Here is a 16,308-nt window from a genome sequence, read left to right on the forward strand (position 1 = left end):
AGAATTATGAATGTAGCACTTGCAAGCAGCCAATGACAATAATGCAGAAGGAAAGCAGCACTTGCAAACTGACATGCCATTGTATTTTCTGTGTTGCACTGCAGTAAGTCAGCAGCTTTACATTTTAAATCTTTTTATCTGTGTGTCCACTGTAGTTGTTGTTGTTTGAGTTTTATTCTATTGCTTAGCGCAAGATGGACTAACTATACATGGCAGATAGTATTAATGGTGGAGGATGAACCCAGGAAAATCCTGGTAAGAACCACTGACCCACAGGAAGCTACTGACAAGTTTTCTCGTATACCCACATTGGCCGAGCCTGAGACTCAAACACATGCAGATATAGATGAGATGGTATTGATTGGTAAAGGCAAGTACTGCCACCCATAGCCTCTACCCACAACAAAGTCAGCTCTTACAAGAGGTCTGTTGCACAGCAGTAGCATTGTGTATAATTTTTCTTGCAAATAATTTTTATATGTACATATCTGTCTTTGCAGGTGTATGTATCTGGGAGATACTCATGTATGGAATCAAGCCCTTCCAGGGTGTTAAGAACAATGATGTTATCGGAAAGATTGAAGCTGGAGAGAGGTTACCCATGCCCCCAAATTGTCCACCCTCTCTCTACAACCTGATGTGTGTATGCTGGTCATATGAACCCTCCAAGAGACCCTCCTTTGCAGATCTCAAGATTTGGTTGTAGTAAGTGAACACTAAGCGTACAAATTGTCATACATGATGGAATCTCTTATCAGACCTGAAATACAGGACTTGATAAATGTTCATTGTACATGTATTAGGCCAATGAAATATCATGAAATAAAAGAGTAAATAAATGAAATTATCATGAAAATCATAAATCGTAAACATTTGCATTGTCTTGTTGTAAAAGTCATTACAAAATAAAATCTGATAGCTTTTGTTCCTCCCAAGTGACTTTATGCTTGCACCAGGGACCTCAGAGGTTCAAAGAAAAGGAACCACTTTACTATTCAATTCCTGTAATTATTTTGTCTCTTAGAGAGTTGCATATTTCAGTTTTATGTTCCCCAAAATGGTTGCTTTTTAGTCATTTCATCAAGTACTTACATATGGCAGAGAAAAGATTTTCATTTCAACATTGTCTTTAGTACAAGACATATTTCTTTTTTGTGAATGAAACACTTTTCTTTATTCAGTGAAATTGTTGATGAGGAGATGCATAGACAAGAGGAGGAAATGCAGCGAGACAACAGACGAGTGCAGGCCATATCCTGGGGTGAGTTACTTCATTCATTATTAGAAGAGATTTTGAATTTTACACAGATCCATTAGTGGTTTTCAATTTTACACTAGTTCCATTAATATTTTTTAATTTACACTGGTTCCATTAGTGTTTTTGTTGAAATTGTACAATAAGAAAGAATACTGTTTGCAACTTTCACTGTCAAGCAGATATTTTGACAAATTTTGTCAAAAATTAAGGCAACTGCTGATGTGGCAAGAAATTATAGCATAACCTCATTAAATTAGAATGTCGGTAAACATCCAGGTATTTCCATTTTCCATGTAAGGGTAAATTTCCATTATCTTAAATATTGCTGATTTATGGTTTGGAATCTTCTGAATGTTGAACATTTTTTTAATTTTGGCATTTGGTAGCACAAATTGTTTAACTCTCAAGCTTTCATTTACGTTGTATGAACCTCCTTGAAAAAGAAAATGGAAATATGAAATTAAACAAATTGGAGGAGAATGAATAGACTAAATACTTTTCTGTTGCTAAAGCTGACTAAATTTTTGCAAACTTTTGAAGGCTTCCAGCTAAACTTTCACATAAAATTTTACCAACCAGTATTTTAATAAAGTTGGTAAAATTCCAATTAGTTTCTGATGTTTGTGTAATAATTATGTAGACACTCAGTTTCATATATTTTCAGACTGTCCCAAAACAAAATGAATCCTTCAAAGTTTTGCTCAATGGCGAAAGAATGAATGTAATCATCTTCATAATGTTTTAATTTTCAAAGAAACAATTTCCATGTCTGGAAAATATTTCGCATATGCAAGTTTTAAATGAGATTGTGTAAAATACTTGATAACAAATACAGTGACATCTGTCTATGCACACCCTTTATATCATCAAATGTGCCTGTAATCGACAGTGAGCAAAGGTAAAAAGGGTCATTTGATTAGTTTGGACAATTAGGATCTGTGTTTTTAGTCTTATCAAACAGATGGCATAGATCCTTACTATCCTTTACCATATGAGATAGTATGTCTTGGTCTGTTTTTCATACTCAAGTATGTATTATACAAGTATTCACACTCTATAACACTATTGATGTTTACAAAAAAAATGGACTGCCTTATAGGCGAGGTTACCCTATATTGGGGTATTTTATTGTCTTCGGTGGATTTATCCTTCTTAAGCTTATGGCATGCTGTCTACTCTTTTACTAAAAATAGTCTGTAGTTTTAAAAAAAGGCAATTTTCTGTATTTAGCTCTATTGCACATTTGACCTTGAAAGTGACATTTTTGATATTTTGTATAGGACAATGACTCAGATTATAATACTAAGATGAAATTATTATCCTGAGTGTGATCACGTTGCTTGATATAGTTTGACACCTGTGTAGTAGTTCAAAGAAAACATCTGTAGAAGATATTCATAAAAAGGCCTATGTTTAAAGACGATTTGTCAGAATCTTATAGTAATTTTTAGTTCACATAGTCATAATGTCAGGGTAGAATGTGCTATGGCTTTACATTCATCCATTGTGTATTACCTCTCTGGTGTTCATTTTTCAGATCCAGTTTCAATAAAACTTAGTGGGTTGTGCTTGCACTGGATTTGCAAAACTTGTTACCACTTTTAGAGACCAAATTTCAGATCAAATGTGGAATATATGTTAAAGTCTTTAAAATCTCACAACAGATTGGCTAAGTTAGTTACCATTCTGGAGGATGCATATTTCATCAGATTTTTATTTAAACTTGGAAAACATGTCCACATTATTAAGATCTCATATGAATTCAGTAATGAACTACATCCATGCATACTAAATAGCTCACATCTGACTGTGTCATCTTGTTACTACCACTCTGGAAGCCATATATATGGTCTGATTTTTATCAGACTTGAATTATTGGCTTAAATTATCAAGATTTAGGATTTTGGTAATGAGTGAGATCTATACATATTAATGATGTAATCTTGCATTTGATTGGGTGAGCTTTTAAAGACTGGAAGTCATAATTTTGATCAAACTTGGAATGTATACTTCCATCATCAGGATCCTGGAGTGTTTCCTTAATTAGCCAGATCAGTACATATTAATGAAGTGATCTTGCATCTGATTGGGTGAGCTTTTAAATACTGGAAGTCCTAATTTTGATCAAACTTGGAATGTATACTTCCATCATCAGGATCCTGGAGTGTTTCCTTAATTAGCCAGATCAGTGCATATTAATGAAGTGTTCTTGCGTCTGATTGACTAGACTTCTTACCATTCTTGAAGTCATGTTTTTGATCTGTTGAATTTATTATCATGAAATCTTGGATGGCTTTAATTATGAGCAAGAAACTGTGCATGTTAATTTTGCCTCCATCTTTAGAAAGACTTTTTATGAAGATATAGTAAAATTAGTAAAATTAGTATTATGTAAAGTTTGAGAAATTGTTTATATAGTACGTGTTCTTATACTATGACATAAGTCTGCTTAGTATAAATGGTCAACTGTTAAAATTATGTAAGCCGTGAGCGAGGTAAATGCCCACTTGGACTTCTTGTTTATTAAATACTCTGTTAAGGGATAAAGGAAAAAAAGAGACTTAAAACGTTTAAATATTTGTTGCTTAACATGATTATCAATATCACAAAATTTATGTTCATCCCTTTAATTGTGCTCAATGCAATGTGTTACCCTAACCCTCCAAATCATCAGTACGCTCAGGACTTTGATTTATAATATGGCTATTAAATAATGAAATATCCATGATCATGATTACTTCTTATAATGCACTGCTTTATGCTGACATGTCTTATAGTGAAAGAGTACTGTACACAGGTAAATGTAGTATTTCTGCCAGCAATAAAATCTGTGTTTGATTTAGATAAACTTCTTACTTCATTTAGGCTCAAACGGGTCTGAAGAGGAGCCCCCACCCCCTAAGCCAGCACGGCCCACTTACCCCAGTGTATCACCAGCTGGGTCCACACCAAATCTCAGTGCCAACCAAAGTGTAGGGTCCCTACCCCACCATTGGAACAGCACATCCACTCTCACTCCCCTCAGTCAGAGCACCCCTGTTGGTCCAAGCCCTGAACAACCCACAGTCAACCGACCACCTCAGGTAAATGTTTATATCAAACACCCTGGTAAGTTTTATCTTAGTTCACCCTACAGGTAACTTATCAAATCAAGCAAGTGTTAAGAATTACATTTATACCTGTTGGTCCTTACCCCATGTAAAACAGAAGGACAAATATCTGTTCCTTTGGGTACAATACTCATGTGTCAGTTAAGACTGGAACTATTCCACAGACAGATAAACAAAGAGCAGTCATTGTCTGCCAAATCATGTACTGTATCTAGAGTTCAGGGACAACCAGAGTGCATGTTTACATATGTTAAATGCAGGTATCTAGTGAGGTACTATGTGATATCAGCAACACTAATGTAATGGTATTTCACAAAGGGAAATAACTACTTATGAGTAATAATGAGCTAATACAGAAATTTGGAAACTAATAATTTCCAAAAGTCACATGAAATCCTCAGTGGAGTTATTTCCCTTTTGATTAGTGAGCTCTGATTAATTTAGATAGAAGCATATGGATTAAGCACTCTGAAGGTTGTGTTGAACACAAAAATATGTACACTTGGATTGTGTTGAACACCAAAATATGTACACTTGGATTTTATTAAACACCAAAATATGTACACATTTATTGTATTAAACACCAAAATATGTACGCTTGGATTGTGGTGAACACCAAAATATGTAAACCAGAATTGGTTTTCACTTTGTATACATTCTACAAAATCCTTTTGTGTTATAGTTGGAAAAAGAGCCACATATATGTTTTTTCATTAATAGATTTTTGGAAAGTGGCAATAAGAGCTACTTGCAGATTGAATATTATTTAGCATATTTGTCTCCCATTTTTATATAAGTTTCTCTGCATCATTGTTTATATGTAAAGTGGACCACTTGAATTCCATATTTAGTAAAGCAAGTAATTTTTGTGGACAATGTATTAAGCAACGTTAATGTACTGAAATCATTTCAGAGTTAAATGCAGTCATACTTGAATTCACCGTAGGTATATGATAATCTACTTGCACTTTTATTTCAGGGTCATCAGCAGATTGATCTCTCACGCTATTTTCCATCCTCAAGTGGGTATGCTGCTGTCTCAACTGGAGTACCTGCTTCAACTACCACGACTACTGCCAGCTTCCCACTCACTCGTACTCCAACAACTAGCCGGATTGGGACATATCCAAGTCCAGCAAAACCTCTGCGGAACCTCCAAGATCCAGTAATTGGGCCTCCGCCTCGACTCCCAGGGCCATCGATCAGGCAGTTATATGTTGATAAGGTAATTGCTTTGCATGTATTGATATGAAATATGGAACATTTTATGAGGGATAGGAAACAGTGTATGAAAAATAAGGAACGGTGTGTGAAAGACCTGGAACAGTGTATGCAAGAGAGGGAAACAGACTACCAGTGTTGATGTAGCAAAGTGGTGACTGATTTTAATTAATGAAATTTTACTTTGTTTGAGTCTGGTTCCAGATTTGTAAAGCTGTTTAACTTGAGTGGCAATCAAGCTTAAATAATTTGGGTTTTATGGAATTCTTTTTTATTTGTTTATATTTCTCCAACCCTTTCAGTGACTCTGTCAGTGTTTATATTTTTTTCCTTAACCCTTCCAGCAACTCTGTCAATGTTTATATTTCCCCAATACTTTCAGTAACTCTAAAACACACTTGCTAACCCTTTTTAACTTTGAGTCCAAATCATTAAGTCCTCTCTTTCATTTAATTTCAATTTTGAAATCTACCAAGTGCAGAATATTTGTTTATAGTCACTAAACATAAAGAATTAGTGGTGGAAAATGCAACTACAAATCACAGACATAATTTTTCTTGTTAAGAGTTTTTTATTAGATTTTTTTAAATTGAAAGTTATATAATATAGGTCATTGCTTAATTTGGAAGAGAAAATAAAGCATTCCATAGTACTTTTATATTCTTGGCAGGTGGACTTTGTTGGTGAGCGACTCTTTTTAAGTAATGATGACTTGGATGAGGAGACCATTGAAAAGCGGCTTCGGCAACAACAGAAAGAGTCTGAAGAGGATGCCAGGTGGCTAATGGCAAATGAGAAAAATGTGGTTAGTATTTATACTGGGTGACTAGTGGCAAATGAGAAAAATGTGGTGAGTATTTATGCTTTGTGGCTAATGGCAAATGAGAAAAATGTGGTGAGTATCTATGTAGGGTGACTAGTGGCAAATGAAAAAAATGTGGTGAGTATTTATGCTTTGTGGCTAATGACAAATGAAAAAAATGTGGCGAGTATTTATGCTTTGTGGCTAATGGCAAATGAGAAAAATGTGAGTATTTATGCCTTGTGGCTAAAGACAAATAAAAAAAATGTGGTGAGTATCTATGCAGGGTGACTAATGGCAAATAACCAAAATGTGGTGAGTATCTATGCTGGGTGACTAGTGGCAAATTAGAAAAATGGACTTTTTTAATCAAAATTGACAACTACAAACAAAATTAATTTAAAAAATAGAGCTATCCCCAAATTTGAAAAAAATCATACATTTAATTTTGGGGTAAACAGTTCACAGTTGTTGTCCAGTTCTTTTCATGGTAGTAAAAGTTGCACTGTTTTTATAGCATCATGGTGTAAAATATTGCAACATTTTTTTGTACTCATTCTTCCAGGGATAGCATTAATGTTTCATTTTTGGAAGACCTCCACTTCCTTTGTTGGAAATTTGAAAGTCCTATACCTCAAGCTTGGAAGTCTCATTGACACGGTTCCCATGTTACCGCGAATTGGGAAAAAGTTGGGAGAAATGATAAAAAAAATTCCCAACCATGATGAGTCCTTGAATTCCGGAAATATTGATGCAAGTCAGGAAAAACCCAGGAATTTTATGCCACCACTTGATGCCTGAAACAATCAAGTAATTGCATTGTAGCTAAACTGATCATGACTTAAATTTATCGGAGGGTGCAGTATGGATCATTTGTTTGCTTTTAATAAACATATATGCCGAGTCAATCCAAATGCCCAGTGGATTAGATTTGTCTAGTAGACTTTTATTTTCAATATTAGCTTGATATCTTTATCTTTCCATACAGGGAAGGTATGAAAAACAGCCTAACATCACATGAGGCCAACGTGGTGATGGGAAAGCGTAGCCGCTTACTGAATGGCCTAGCAAACTATAAGCGTTGTTAGATCGAGTGATACATACATGAAATCGATATGAAAATTACTTATTTTCTCAGAAATTGTATTAAAATCATTATGTCTTTAATCTGCTGAAAGACAAGATAAAACTATATCATTGATGAAATGTTACCAGGTACTCGCAATTTGCATTGCTAGTCGCATGAGTACACAAATCTACACAAATCTAACAACCCACATTTCAGATGAACAGAAAAAAATAAAAAAAGTATTAAATGAATGTCGTATATTGGTTGTAATAAAAATACAAAAACGAAAGAACACATGATTCTATTTGTATATTCTGAGAGCAACTTCTGGAGTTTTGTTGTATCACATGACTACCACCTTCACATGTGCTCTCTGTTTGATAAATCAGACTGGCCAGATTGCTAGTTTTTTTTAAATGTATCACACTTTCATATAATATAATTGAATTTCTGTACAACAACATTATAAAGCGTTTGTTGTTAATATTACATGAGTATTGGACTTCCGATGTCATTTGAAAATTGTGAAGTCATGTGACTAGTAATGCAAATGGCGAGTACTGGGTCAGGTTTCATCTATACCGTCTTTTCATTTTGTCTCTCAGTAGATTAGCAACATAACAATTATAATACTTGCCGTTTCTGAGAAAATAAATCATTTTCCTATTGATTTCACGCAGGTATGAGTTGGTATAACATAAGTTTAAATTTTCTACATTGAAAAGACTTTACATGCCAATTTATAGGAATATAATCAAACTTGTTATATAATCATTTTTTCTGACATGGGTATTTTTGGTGAGTCTTGAAAGAAACATCTTTAGATTTAGAAAATGCATGTTCTATTATCTAAAATGTTCTTTAATTCCGTTCAGTAATGGTCATATGTGAACCTTGAAAAAAGTAATTTCATCCTGGAAAAACCCTGGAAATGACCTGTAAATTTATCTTTAGAAAAGCATGGGAACCATGCATTGAACATAGCCAAAGAATATATGTCTGTATATATCAACTGACCACAGCATAATGAGAACCTAGTTTAAGCCAAAATGCAGTATAGTGGAAATGATCAAATTTTGTCAAATTATAATGTAATAATTAGAAACTAAAAATATATTTCAGAGTTTCATGTTTTTTTTCATTGCACCAGTATTGTCATGCCATTGATAAACCAACTAAAATGTGATGGTTTGATATTCCAGATCATCCATTAATTGAATCCAGATCATCCTTTAATTGAAACCCAATTCTTTCAGTGAAATCACTTGTTCATTTAGTCTTGTGAATGATTGAGGAAGGAAAATTCTTACATATATGTTTTTCTTACATTATATTTTTCAGAATCATGAACCAAGAAAGTTAGCCAATGGAAACACTGCTTTTAAAGAGAATTCACCACCAGTGCCTTCAGTGCAAGTGGAAACGCGACCTACTATCACTAGAAATATATCGCAACACTCAAGCACAAGTAGGTTTCTTCTTTTTCATCATCATAATCATCATCATCATCATCATCCTTTTTTAATTTTCTTTTTCTTCATTTTTTCTCTTCTTTATCATCATCATCTTCTCCCCAATCTACCATTACCATTCAAGATTGATAGTAAAAGCTTGTTAATGACTCAAATAGTTAAGGTCACTTGAAAATCATTTTGGGTTGTTGTTATTTTCTTGTGTTAAAATTATCTGGATGCTTGTCTTATTCACAATAAAGCATTGCTTTTTAATTAAATGCTTCCCTGTCATCCACTGGTCAGTGAAGCAATATCATATGAAAATCTTAGTAAGTTTGTTGGTTTGAATTTGAATTTTTTTCTTTCTACTTCATCAGTAATTCAAAACCTATCAAAGGAATACTGTCAGAGATTGCTCCCAGGGTGCACAATCGCATGATTCACACAGAACTTCATACAAATTCTTGCAGTTGGAAAGCAGTGATGTGTGAGAACTCCCACAAATTAGTTTCCGGTCATGCCTATGAAAATGTACTCTTTGCAGTATACAGTTTTATTCAGACATTCACCCTTTAAGTGCTTGTTGCAACAAAAGCTTGAATATTGCAGACCGGCCAACTCTTACGATTTTGCCATAAGTCTTACAAAAATTACGCATAAAATATGGACTTATGGCATACAAGCAGAAACTATGGAAAAATGATAGTTGCAGATAAATCTGGATAATTGATTCATCCATATTTAATATGCATCCGGATTTCATGTTAGGATTAGTGTAATAAGTCAGGGAACCAGACTAACTTTACAGATGCTTTAAATTCCACCTATTTATTCATGCAAAGCATCTGCTTGATGAAACTGTTGTAGATTTTTTTAAATGGCATCCAGATAGTGATGCATGTTTAAGAAGAAAGGGAAAATAAGGTTCTAAAAAAGTGTTAATAATCAACACAAAAGAATAAAAAGGAGTATTCAGATTCTTGTGAATAAAAGCTGGAAAGGACACAATTATGTTTTTTGGACATCATGTGCTAATTTGAGTATGTCTCGCGGCTGGAGATATGATTGCCATCTTCATGTAAAATGGAAACAGACTTTCCAAAAAATATGTCAAGTTGAGAGATAGCAAATAGCAATAAGCCATTGAATTGCATAGGGTTAGGAATTAAAGTTTGTGCATTTGTACTCGTGATAAATAAAGTCTGTGCGTACTTTACAAACTTTTCAGTTGAAAATAAAGTTTAACATTGATGCGTCAAACTTGTAGTTATGTTTTCCAATAGCAGTTATTGATATTTTGTTACACCTTACTGAAAACTGGTCGATCTTACGGAAAAAAATCAGCTGCCTTACTGAGATGGACTCTTCAGGGTTGGCAGGTCTGATATTGTAGCGTTTGTCGCTGTGTTTATTTTAACTGTTTGCTTATCTGTTTTCTTCAGCTTGACATGAATGGTTGTTAAACCAGGTTTGATGGGCACATTGGGCCCAGTACCAAGGATTGTCACAGTTTGAACCTTGCATCAGGGAAGTTTTACAAATGTGTGTTTACAATATGGGCTATCTATAAGACCCAAATTGGCCAATTCACTGCATGGTTCATCATTAGATTATGATTTCGTTTGGCAAATAACGGATGAAGGCAATTTATTTTTAAAATTAGGAAGTATATTAAATTATTGGAGCTGGTAAAGTGTTAATGGGAGATACCATTGAGTGATTTTTAACCCCAAAATGGTGTCAAATATTAGTCAGACAAAAGCAGATGGCATTACCTCTCATTTCAGCAGTATTTTGAAAAGTAGAAAAGGCAAAGAAGCCAAATTAAAATGCAGACAATTTAAAAGTGAAGTGCACTTTTATTTTTTTTAAACAATTTAGCCCTTGTGCTATCATGTGCTACAAAACTGTATAGACCTAGCATAATGGTTATGACAAATCTAATAATGAAATTAAGAAGTTGAGATATTTATTTGATCGAAATACCTCTGTTTGAACAAGTACAATATGGCATTAATGGACTTAAAATCTTAATTCTGCATGATGGCGCAGTAAATCCTTCATAGTTGTCAGTAAAGTATTAATTCAAGAAAGTGAAACTTGGATGGACCTTATGTTAGTGAAAAATCTTATTTTAGCACAGAAGTATCCAAAAGATAATACCTGTGAATGCTGTGGAAAATTGTACATCCATAAAGAAGAGTTTTCAAACTTGTTCCAGCTGGCTAAGCTAGCTATGTATATGCCCCTTAAAACAGCAGACTATGAAAGGGGGTTCTCAGTACAGAATAATATTCATACACAGATATGGAGCAGATTAAGTGAAGAAACAGTTAACAGATTAATACTTATACAACTACAGGCAGTATCTTTTTTTAAAGATTTTTTATTTCAGTAGGGGTCTTGGTGAGTGGAGCAGGAAGGAACAGAGATGGATATTGAAATGTTATGTAAATATTTAACTATTGCCATTTCCTGCTCCCCTCATTTTTGTTCTACCCCCCCTCCCTTCTTATTTTTGTGACATGGGGTGGGTGGGAATTAATGATATGATAATATCCTGGGAGCATTTCTGCTTTTGTTGTTTTGACCATAGTTGTTCCATCATTAATTCAAAACCAGTCAAGTGAACACTGTCATGTGTGGAACATAATTACATCCTCAATAATTCCAAACCAGTCAGAGGAATACTGACGTGTTTGGAACTTGTTGTTGTTGTTATTGTAGGGTTTAACGCCATTTTTCAGCAGACAGAGGTGAGATGGCAGTGATCCGTAATGGAGAGCGCTTTAGACCACACAGCCACTCTGGGCCCCTGTTTGGAACTTAATTACATCCTCAATAATTCCATCACTGCCATCTCACCTCTGTCTGCATGGGTTCGAGTCTCGGGTTCGGCCAATGTGGGTATGTGAGAAAGCTTGCCAGTAGCTTCTCGTGGATTGGAGGTTCTTTCCAGGGTTTCCCCGGGTTCTTCCTCCACCAGTAATACTGGCCGTCATGTATAGCCTATCTTGTGCTGAAAAATGGCGTTAAACCCAACAACAACAACAACATCAATAATTCCAAACCAGTCAAGAGAGCACTGTCATGTTTGAAACATAATTACATCATCAGTAATTCCAAACCAATAAAAGGAGCACTGTCATGTTTGAGACATAATTAGAAATAGACATATGCATTGCCCTTCTATTTGCATGCATCCATACACTTGATTTCTTTTTGAGATAAAGTCAAAGTTATTTTAATTCAGGTGACTTTTTTAACCTGGTGAGACCAATGTTTTTGGATATGATTTAAATTATAAATAAGCTTTACCACCAGAGAAAATCTTGGACTTTTTAAAATAATTAATTTTGTATAACAAATTTGGACTCTATATTTTAAGAATTTTATTTTATATACCTTTGGAAAAAATTCAGCTCCATTACCTTAGCTTTTATCTTGTAGCACTTCATATTTACATTTGTTTGGAAGGCTTTATCATCCATAAAGTTTGTTTTGGCAGTTTTTACCATTCAGCACTACATAGCCAGTACTGTGCCACTGTGCTGTTAAAATGCATACATACATAAATACATACATACAGACAGACAGACATACAGACACACACACACATACATACATACAGACATACAGACACACACACAAACACACACACACATACATACATACAGACAGACAGACACATACATGCATACATACATACATACATACATACATACAACTACTGATGAAGGAATCACTTGTTGTTTAAGTAGAGACCCCAGTTTCACAAAACATCTCAAAATATCTTCCTCAATTTGAGACTTTGGATATCTGTTTTATTGCTTGATTGATAGCAATTAATTTTTCACAGAACATTCAGCAGGCATTTTTAGTTAAAATGCAGTAAGAAAGTGAATTTTTCATTTGTGAGTCATCTTTGAGGAGGTTTCGTGGATGTCCTCAAATTTAAGAAATTTCTCAATTTTATTTTCAAGATTGAAGAGATTTCCATGTGTTAATTTTTTAAATCAAAATGTGATTAAGCTTCCTTTCCAATTTCTTAACTTCTAACAAATATATTGATATCATTCGAAACATCATGAGCAAGATAATGTCTTTAAATGAATTCACAATAATCATGTGACAGTTATTATTCTAATTAGTCTGAATATTTCACATTCAAGTACTGTAATTCCAAAAAATTATTAAATAAATGAATGCCTCTCAATATATTTGAGTAACTTACGAGAATGGTGGTACTGCTAAGAATGCCCAATTCTGTGGAATAATTATCTTATATAGAATGTTAAGACATAGTATTAGAATCAGAAAGAGGTTCAATGACTCATTTACATTGCACATTGAACCAGTAAGCAATGTCAGTTGCTTGTCACTAGCTAAACAGAAATTAGGTCAGCTTGGCCTTAAAAAAAAAAAAACACAGCTGTGACTGGCAGTCAGATCACATGATGTTTACTTAAAACTAATGAATGAATCTATGCACTATTAGAATGATTCAACCCATTCATTTAGAAAACCTAATATACCCAATAAAAGCATTAAATAAATGAGGTCATACCTCCATCGATGCCCACTTGCTTAATTTCATATTATGGACCTACCTGAGCTTATTTGAAACTGAAATTGTGATTTTTAAAACATTGTACAAATTATTCAAATAGATGTTGTATATTTGCCATTTGTCATCTTTTTCCATGTATATTTGATATATATATCATATTTTTCTGTTGGCCTAGGAGTATTAATTTTTTGTTTTTAATGTATGCTTTTTCAACCTTTTTTAAACTTAATGAGCGAAATTACATCTGCCATGAGAGACCATGGTTGTTGGCTGTCACAGCCCCATCTCACAAGACAGGTTCTTCTGTATTCTCAATACTGGTTCATTTTTCAACTCATGTCACTGACATTATGCAGGCAAAGTGACAAGCCATAGATTGTGTAGAATTTTTTATATTCATTATCGATATTGTTTTCCACCTGACTTAAAGCTAGATTTCTGTTTTACAGGTAGTAGAAGCAGTAGCACTAGTGAGCCAGAAGGACCCACCTCTAGGCAGGTTCGTATACGGGGTTACCTTACCATATGGACCTTTTAAAAGAAATATTTATATTTATTGTGGTTATTGTATTATTTTAGAGATCTCAGGTTTTTTGCTTCAGCATATGGAATGTTTAGAGCTACTGTTCAAAATGACATTAATCCTCATTGTTTTATTCCTTTACAGTAAATATATAATTACTAAAGTAAATGAATAATTCAACTGAATTATTGCAGGTAGTTTTATAACTTTCTTTCAGTGATTTTCCCCTCCCTTTCCTTTATTTTCATATTTTCCTTCTTGTAAATCCTCCATATTTTGCTTGTATTCCTTTTCTTGGTGTTCACCTTGCTTTCCCTTTACAGCAAGTGCATTGCTATAGTTCAGAAATTTGTTTGTTCAGCAGAATGAGAATCCAACACCACAGGGTGGAACATTAGACAGAACCAATGACAAAGTTTATGAGAGCACCACCAAAGTTGTCAGATCTGTGATGACCTTTTCAAAGGAAGCTGCTACAGCACGACCTGATGATTATGTGGAATTAGTGAGGGTATGACTTGTAATGAAATACCTAAATGACCTAGGTATGACTTGTAATGAAATATCTAAATGACCTAGGTACGACTTGTAATGAAATACCTAAATGATCTAGGTATGACTTGTAATGAAATACCTAAATGACCTAGGTATGACTTGTAATGAAATATCTAAATGACCTAGGTATGACTTGTAATGAAATACCTAAATGACCTAGGTATGACTTGTAATGAAATACCTAAATGACCTAGGTATGACTTTTAATGAAATACCTAAATGATCTAGGTATGACTTGTAATGAAATACCTAAATGACCTAGGTATGACTTGTAATGAAATACTTAAACTTTTTTAAAAAAAACATAGACCCTGGTCTGCACTCACATAATGCTCTTGCGGATCAGGGTTTATGTTATTTGTTATGCTGATTACTCCAAGAAAACTTCATATACCCAGATCTTAGGGTCTAATCAGTTTGCTGTTGAATTTGACTTGTACATGAGTATATGCAGTACATTGAAGTGACTGCAGCCCTTCTGCAGAGTTTTGTGTAAGCTACTTCATACAGACATTTGGTAGGCTTGTTCTAATACATATGTAGATGACTGATTAGATTTTTTAGCCAATTTCAAGATTATTTGCATTCTTTATCAGTCTTGTGCATCTGTTCCACTGACCTTTTTCAGGTGAAATCTCTTTCAGTACGATTGCTCATAAATGACCTGACCCAGACAAATGAAACTTGGTATAAATATTTATATGCATGTGTATATGAATCAAGCTTTTTTTTGGTGGCATTAAAATTAGTTTTGCAGTTTATCAGTGTGGAGGGGCACACATTAGGTACTGTACTTGTGTTTGTTGATGTCATACAAGACTTGTCACCAGTTTGTCAGGCAAGCAAACAACATGGATCAGTTTACAGAAAGAGTTGCTGCTGATTAAGACTTTTAAGTTATTGGGTTGGGATAATTAATAGGTGGGGTAATTAATAGGTGGGATAATTGATAGATGGGATACTAAATAGGTGAGATAATTAATAATTGGGCTAATTAATAGGTGGGATAATTAATAGGTGGGGTAACTAATAGGTGTTATAATTAATATGTGGGGTAATTAATAGGTGGGATAATTAATATGTGGGGTAATTAATAGGTGGGGTAACTAATAGGTGGGATAATTAATAGGTGGGATAATTGACAGATGGGATACTAAATAGGTGAGATAATTAATTGAGATAATTAATAGGTGGGGTAATTAATATTTAGGATAATTAATAGGTGGGATAATTAATTAATAGGTGGGGTAATTAATAGGTGGGGCAGGACTTGACTTTATATCAGTTGCATAGCATACAGCATAGTCTTAGCTAAGATGTTGGGTGTTATAATTAGGCATGCATATTTCATGAGGTATGACTCTCAGCAAATTTTGCTTCTTGAATTCAATAACAAAGATTATGCAGCTGCAAGTTTATATGTTACCATTTTTTTTTATAGAAAATTGGGCTGGACCTCCGGGCATTACTTGCCAATGTAGATGAAATAACAAAACAATTTCCATCTGGCCAGCAAAATGAGGTAAATTCTGTCAGTCTGTTTCACTTTCTGTCATTTCATCCTTTCATACTATATGTAATACTAAAATATCTTATGCATTACATTTATCATTTACTGCCTCTCCCTTCTACAGTAGAAAAAAAATAAATCAATTTTTTTTTAAATGAATATTATTATGTATTGATATTTTTGCACAACATCTGGTACATGTCTATCTATATTGTGTGTAACTTTTGTTCTTGACT

At 34.0% G+C, this 16,308-nt stretch overlaps 1 protein-coding gene across 10 annotated transcripts in view; it reads left to right on the plus strand.

Moving 5' to 3' along the window:
- Positions 1 to 16,308, plus strand: part of LOC149807832 (focal adhesion kinase 1-like) — a 242,187-nt gene that overhangs the window by 211,973 nt on the left and 13,906 nt on the right. For 9 of the 10 annotated variants that reach the window (XM_089971208.1, XM_089971144.1, XM_089971216.1 and 6 more), the window contains 9 exons: positions 501 to 705; positions 1,182 to 1,261; positions 4,124 to 4,341; positions 5,348 to 5,593; positions 6,260 to 6,394; positions 8,802 to 8,928; positions 13,934 to 13,983; positions 14,369 to 14,518; positions 16,004 to 16,084. In XM_089971208.1, the coding sequence (XP_089827334.1) occupies positions 501 to 705; positions 1,182 to 1,261; positions 4,124 to 4,341; positions 5,348 to 5,593; positions 6,260 to 6,394; positions 8,802 to 8,928; positions 13,934 to 13,983; positions 14,369 to 14,518; positions 16,004 to 16,084 (1,292 nt within the window). The remainder of the gene's footprint in view (positions 1 to 500; positions 706 to 1,181; positions 1,262 to 4,123; positions 4,342 to 5,347; positions 5,594 to 6,259; positions 6,395 to 8,801; positions 8,929 to 13,933; positions 13,984 to 14,368; positions 14,519 to 16,003; positions 16,085 to 16,308) is intronic. The other variant, XM_089971153.1, reaches the window with a different exon arrangement.

Source organism: Sinohyriopsis cumingii, chromosome 1 (assembly GCF_028554795.1).
Source record: "Sinohyriopsis cumingii isolate HCF-2022 chromosome 1, ASM2855479v2, whole genome shotgun sequence".
NCBI lineage: Eukaryota > Metazoa > Mollusca > Bivalvia > Unionida > Unionidae > Sinohyriopsis > Sinohyriopsis cumingii.